Source organism: Plectropomus leopardus, chromosome 5, assembly GCF_008729295.1.
Source record: "Plectropomus leopardus isolate mb chromosome 5, YSFRI_Pleo_2.0, whole genome shotgun sequence".
NCBI classification, from domain to species: Eukaryota; Metazoa; Chordata; class Actinopteri; order Perciformes; family Serranidae; genus Plectropomus; species Plectropomus leopardus.
Window position 1 is genome coordinate 24,963,015 of NC_056467.1, and position 7,221 is coordinate 24,970,235.

Sequence of the window (7,221 nt, forward strand, 5' to 3'; positions counted from 1 at the left end):
GAATTTTAACAGCACTTAGCTGGACTCAGCAGGTGTTTTTTTTCTCAAACGATACTGCACCACAAATAATAGAATGAACATGAAACAGTAAGTGCTCTAAAAAGCAAAATGATGAAACCAAAGACATAAAATTCAAAGCATAAAATATGTAAACAAATCATGTTGCTCCACTGATATTTTAGGTAGGCTTGGGAGTATCATTGGTACTAATAACACACAATACTCTGTGACGTCTGCTTACCTATTAAGGCAACAGAAGAATCATAAATCTGTCTCTGTAAGTGCCATGGCTGAGCATGTGGACAGATTTCACTGACCCCCCCTCCCTTTTGGTTGTTTAATGATTAGTGTGCTGTTACTGTATTGAATAAGGAGCGTAAACTCAGAGTAGAAAGGATTATTTAGGCAGTAAATCATAAAAACTTGAAATGCTTGAAGACCCTTGTATAAAAGAATAAAAAATAAAAACTCCCTTTGCCTTCTTCTAAAACCAGGGCAATGCCTGGAGTTGCCCAAAGCATTGACCACAATGTTTCTGCCAGCAAAGTATTGTTTCAGGGCAGTTAATAAAGAATTAAATAATCAACTCTGTCACCTACAGTAATACAGTATCCTCTGTGTACTCCCAGCCTTGTATCGGCCCCTCAGACCCTCAGGAACCTTGCGTGTCTGCCACCCAATTAGTCTTAACTATGGAAATGGGTGCCTTATTTGTTGCTGTCTGCGAGCAAAGCCGTACTCTTTAATATCTCTCTGTACACTAGTATATAATTTTCTTCTCTTTACTTTACAGTACAGAAACTCCTCTTCACATATTCTTCCGGTTCTTCATGTCAGCAGGAGCTATGTTTTTGTGCTTATCACCAAAAATTGCAGTGCAAAAACAATAATTAATAATAATAATGATAATAATTAATGGTAACTATTAACAAACAATGGATTATAAAACAATTATTTTATGGCACAACAGCCACTCAATTCACATATAGTACAAATAACCAGATAAAACCAACTGTTCCTGTATATGGAAATAAAAAGCTCAAACTGAATCAGGCTTGCATAGCAATGCAACAACAAGGTAAAGAATATATTTACAGGAAACAAAATTCCATTTTGCCTAAGGGCAGTTTTACCAGAAAATTTGTTCTCGTATAGATGTTTTCTTTTTTTTTTTACTTGCTTTTTTCTAACAAAAAGAAAATTACAGTAAGGTAGGAGGTGGAAAATATTTTCTTGAGGACGAAAACATAGTGAGATGTACAGTATGTCTGTGTCTATACATCACATTTACAGTTCTGTGACACTGCTTTTCTCTGTGGTACCTTCAGCTGCACTCCTTCCCTCTGAGGACACACAGATAAGGACAAAGTTCGCTACCCCAACAAGGAGGGCATCATTCGTTTGAGGACAGACCGGGTTTTCTCCAGATCACATCCCAGGCAGATCACTCTGTGAGGAGGAAGGGAAATAAAATAAAAGTGTTTAAATTAAGAACGGCAAAAAATTTGGGTAATTGCTCAGCTTAGCATAAATCAGAATAAATTCTACTGGCCGAATTTGCCAAATAATTGAAGAAATTGAATTCCAGCTCACATTAGCTGTCAATACACTGAACAACTATGAAAGGAACAAATTTACAGGAGTGACATACAACTTAGCAAAGATATTGTATCAAGCTAATCAAATATTATCAAAGGCTATAAGACTGATAACAGCTAGCGATTTTTATTATCATTATTTTAGGTTTTTATATCATTCCGTAGCTTTAGAAGTGTTCCAAATGTATTAAAAAATTTGGTCATAGTGTCTTTTTTTTTAACCTCAAAATGTTTTGTTTTTCCAAGCCCTTCTAAAAACTTTTTTCCACGCATGATGTGACATAGGTTTCTGCTCTGTGTCATTTTACCCTGCAGAAAACAAGGATTTAAAAATTGCCACTGATCAGTTAGTTTAATTTAGCAATGTAGAAGCCAAACTAATGTAGCATCCACAGCAGTAGGCTACACTGATAAGCGTCTGTGCTGTGGTACACCTGCGTAATGGTGTTTATACAGAGCAAATGTAACGTCATATTAAATCTAAATGTGTCTTCACCTGAATAAATAAAGGTTAAATAGCACCGCCTTCCACTTCAAAGCTCAAATCCTCTTGACTCAAACTTTTCTCACTGTCTATATGGACATGAATGGTGTGTAGGGGGGGGGCAAGGGTGGGCGGGATCAGCGTTGTAACCTATGTCACTGCTTTATTTGGTTCTAACAGTTGGATGGGAGTTTCCATTTGAAAACAGAAAAGTATCCTGATTGACATAAAAAATACATCCCTATCAACAACTCTAAAGCTCTCTATTTACCATGTCGTATGTCATTTGGTACATCTGTACACAAACAGAAATGTAAAAAAAAGCAAGTTGCTGTTTTACAAGGAGTTGTGCGCTGTAATTTTCTCAATTTTCTTAAGTCAGGTGCAGTGGTCTCCCGGAGTCTTGTTGTCACAGTTGTGAGGTAATTATGGTCAGATTTGTTAGACTACACAACATGACTTTTTTTCACTATACATGCCATGCTGTATATCATAAAACACTGCTGCAAAATACAAAATTACTCACATAACTCTCCAGAGTAATGCCCCTGTCCGTTGGTCCCCAGGAATTCGGCGTGCTCTGTGGCGGTCCACTGCTGTGGCTGTCGTGGACCCTCGGTCTTGCGTGGCCCTGTCGAGCCCTTGGAAGAGGCTGTGCCAGAGGAGCTGTGGCCACCAGGGGAGGGGAAGGATGGTTTGTTGTATGGCAGACACCCGTCCTCTGAAAACACAGCGGGAGCACAAGGCATACTTCAAGTATGAAAAGTAGGCAGAACATGTGACTTTTTATTGTTGCAGTGAAACACATCTAACATCTGATGCATGGAGACAAAGAGCACTTTGCAAACCCCCCCTGCTCCTGACATCTGCAGAGTGGCAGTGCCAACAGGCTATGCCAGGGCGTGCCACAGAGAGGACTCTCAGCCTTGCACATGGCCTTGCAGCTACCAGCCTTATGAGGGTGTAAAAACAATAACAGAGGGACCACTGGCTACTGTGGCACCCCCCCCCCACTGCAGGGCAGCATAACATTGACCCTCAGCAGTCTCCGTCGTTGCGTGAAATCTCATCAAACTGCTCCCTACTGCTCCACTAATGACTGTAATAGAGCCTGCCCCGACCTCAGTGGATTCTACTGTGAATCCGTCAGCACTCTGACACATATGGGAATTCACCTATGGGGTTTTTTGCAAAGATGCTGATTACGGCACCTGTCTTTGTCTCACAGTCTCAGATTAACTGTCTGAGAAAATCCTGGCACAAAGAGGGCAGGACGCTCAGCATGGAGGTCTCTAATGGTCACGAACAACATGCATGTACGCACACACGCGTGAAAACCGACACACACAGATGGGGTGTAGAGTGGCTGCTGTTTGTGTGAGAAAAGAAAGCTGAGGCGATTAGAGTGCATTTCAGTTGCTGGGGCCTCCTGCCTTCCTTGGAGCGGAGCAGGATGATATTGGCAACAGTAACAGGGGCGTTGGGGAGGCTGAGGGGGGCATTCTGGAAACCAGAGCAAGTGGCAGACAGTGCAATCTGTTCATGGGAGCCCAGTCTCAGCACAGCATGAAAGCTAACTTCAACATGAGAACTCAAAGTAAAATCCCTCATTGTCGAGCCACAGCAGCAGCAGAACTCCTGTGTGCTTGTTGTTTTCTTGCTGCAAGTCTTTTTCAAAAAAATACCTCAGTCAATAGCAGGAATGCGAAGTCTAGATGTTTTACTTCCTTAGTAATAAATAATTGGCAGTAAGCAAAATAATTTTATGGATTTTTGTTTGATTGTGAAGTGATGCATAACTGGTTTATATCACACAAAAACATGTTAGTCTTTCATTTTTAGAAATAATCAGGGTAAGTGTACTACCCTTTAAGGACACGTGGCTTCCCTGAAATTTTTGTATCCGTGCTAACAGCATGGTATCAATTGTCTGTTTATGCACCTGTCAGTTTAACACTTGAGACAGATCAAATTGTCTCAGTCAGATGGAATGCCAAAAAATTAATCTTAATAAGTTTGGTGATCCCCTGACTCTTTGTCCTCCACCACAAGGAGGTCAAAATGTCCAGCTGCCAATGCTTTAGTCCATGAAAACACACAGTACTTCAAACCTAATGACCAAATCACTGTCAGTCTCAACTCCTTTTCAGGTTAATGCTAAAATAGCATGATGACATGCAAATATTAACATACTGAATGAGGTTGCAATTGCAAGCATGCCGACTTACATGCTCATATTAACATGTTAATTAGAGGGAGGTGTGGGTTATCATTTAAAAATGATACTACCAGTACCAATACTAGTCCCCTTAAATGAATACAAATACCAATAGAGTCCTTTATTTATTACCTATAATGTGACTGGGATGGTGTGGAGTATTGCCACACTTGTTTTGGTCACATCTCGGCATGTTGAACTGCCAACTCTGTTGAATACACTATGCTCAACTTCACGACACCACAGACTGTGTGTATTGTAGCTGCTGCTAGAGGATGAACTTTGCGCCAGGGACAGCAACACACACACAGTGATGAGGCAAGCTGTTAGCATCACACTGCAGCATCATAACAGTCATTGACAGGTTTAATGACAGAGACAAGCTGTTTCGGTGCTGCTGCTAACACTGCAGCAGCTCACTTCACACAGCAACAACAGAAAGTTTGCTGATGGCGGGGGGGGGTCAGGAGCGCAGGAAGGATCAAATGCAGGTATCATTTGACCAGAGCAGCTTCGTTACTACTAGGTACTGATTGTTTCAAAGATATTGAGTACAGATACCCCGCCCTGCTGAGGTGTTAACAAGCACAGCACTACGTGGTCATTTGCCCATTTGTATGGCTATAGACTTCAGTCTTGTTTCACCCGTACCTGTTTTGTGTCCCCTGCGCACATCATCAGCTCGATCCATGGAGCCCAGCCTGTCCTGAGCCTGGCGATGATGTTCCAGAGAAGTGCGTGCCTGTCTGTCAATGGAGCTCTTCATGTCATCCGGCCCGGACAAGGGACCTGACATAGGCGGGCGCTCCAGAGATGAAGCCTTCCTATCTGTAGGGGGGGGCATGCTGCTCACACTGCGGGCCCCCTGGATACGGCCCTGCCCCTGACAGGGAGGAGGCTCAGGGGGAGGAGGTAGGTCTGTGCCAAAGGGGAAACCCACAAAATGAATAAAACAAAGCCATGAATTACTCATAAGATGTAGTTTACTTGTAAAAATCCAGAGACTCTAACCATGCCCGAACACATTCCCTCTGTTATTATATTACATATTAATATACTCCCTTCTAGCTTATAAAACAACAACAGATGGAATCTTCTACATAAACTACTTAAAATGTTTATTCAGACGCTGCCTCACCGTCTGCACCAGCATCTCTCCGGTGGGGTGCTGTGCCCTGGCTTCGGGGTTTGCGTGTGGGCCTGGTGGCCCTCTGGTGGCCCAAGCTGTGTGTGCCGACTGTGCTGCCATCTGTTGAGAATGGACTGCTGGGCCGGGGCCTGTGGGACAAGCCTTTACCTGCAAGATGGATACAGAACCACAAGCCAGCTGGTTAATAAAGACATTAAGCAGCCAACGCCTGGACAGTGGAGTTGAGGCTGTCATCAAGAAAGGTAGGGGTTATAAATCAAGTTTCAAAAAACTATTAGAAAGCAAAGCTTCATTAGAGGAGAAAGCATTCTGGGAGAAGCCTGTAAAAGGTTGAAAAGTATAACTTATTACTAGGGCTGTCCTGAATACCATTTTTTTGGGCTCTGGAGCTTCAGCATTGATCAACAGCATCTATTCAGAACTTCGGTTGGCATGCTGGGTGAACTATTATTATAAACAGAGACAGAAAAAGAGTGGCTGAACGGACCAATATGTGCACAGCTTTACAATTCAAAGTTGCAGAATTCACAGGGATTGCCTGATTTCACATTAACTGTTATGACTGCAACATTACAAAATCTTAGCGGGACTGCATTCCAATCTTGTGAGGTGTTGGGTTCAGTCACCTTTCCATGCACTTTTTGTGACATTAAATAGCTTGGACAATTTTTATTATCATGGACAGATTATTATAGACCTACAAACTACTCATAATAACTTGAAACATAAACAGAGCATACTAACCCCGACAAATCTGACATTTAGGATGTATTTATATATTTCCTTATTCTCCCAAACATTGAAATGGCATTCGTCCTCTGCAAAAAAAACAAAAAAAACATACAAACAAAAAAAACAATATCCGAATCCCTAAATTGAAAACCGAAAACCTATCCAATTACTAGGTATTTTTGAATAACTGAATATTCGGGTCCAGCCCTACTTATCACCCAGTTATTACTCAATTAACCCAAGAAAATCAGAGTGCAAAGCCAGATGAGTCATAGAGTTAAAGTGGAGGATAGGGAGTTAGCCACAGTCCAGCCATGTACAACAGGTGCCATGCACAACCTGGGCACAGCGTCCACAAGCAGCAGAGAGGAAACCCAACATTAAGCCACCATTGTGGGGGAAACATCAGCCAGTGGTGACAGGAGGAAGAATCAGAGCAGAAAGGAACAAATCATCTGCCACTGGTAGAAGTCCCAGTCCAGCAGTGTGTAGCTGTTCTCCACACACCAACCTCTCTTGCTGAGGCTCGTGCCCTCCAGGCGGTAGCCTGCCTTGTCTGCAGCGGCCACCAGGGCCTGCGCAAAGCTGCAGTGGGTAAAGATGGAGCCATCAGAAGAACTGCCCAAACTGGACCTATGGCTGGAGAAATTACGGTCATCCTCCGAGGCTGAGCCCCACCCATTCACCATGGACCCTGTGGAACACCATAGCTTTCAGCAAGTGTATGTAATGGACTCTCTCTCTCTCTCTCTCTCTCTCTGTGTGTGTGTGTGTGTGTGTGTGTTTGTGTGAATTATTGTTTTCTCCATATCAAAATAAATTCACCCGCATCATTTCTATACTTTTCACCTCAGTAGCTACAACCTTTATGGACAACTGATCTGACATTTTGAACACCTGTGCTGTGATTCCACATTTAAATGGATGACTGTATTGACTGATCTTATAAAAACAAGAAAGGTAATATTAACCTCCTACACTCAAATGATTTCATATTTGCTGCAAGGCATTTCTGTTCTTGCAGGTGAGTGCTTCAGTA

At 42.4% G+C, this 7,221-nt stretch overlaps 1 protein-coding gene across 2 annotated transcripts in view; it reads right to left on the bottom strand.

Moving 5' to 3' along the window:
- Positions 1–1,182: 1,182 nt before the first annotated feature.
- The window catches only part of robo2 (roundabout, axon guidance receptor, homolog 2 (Drosophila)), a 350,439-nt gene continuing 344,400 nt past the window's right edge, over positions 1,183–7,221 (bottom strand). Inside the window, exons 26-30 of one of the 2 annotated variants that reach the window (XM_042486273.1) lie at positions 6,694–6,876; positions 5,439–5,597; positions 4,952–5,218; positions 2,609–2,803; positions 1,183–1,449 (exon numbers count right to left, since the gene is read on the bottom strand). In XM_042486273.1, the coding sequence (XP_042342207.1) occupies positions 1,448–1,449; positions 2,609–2,803; positions 4,952–5,218; positions 5,439–5,597; positions 6,694–6,876 (806 nt within the window). In that variant the 3' untranslated portion in view covers positions 1,183–1,447. The remainder of the gene's footprint in view (positions 1,450–2,608; positions 2,804–4,951; positions 5,219–5,438; positions 5,598–6,693; positions 6,877–7,221) is intronic. The other variant, XM_042486274.1, reaches the window with a different exon arrangement.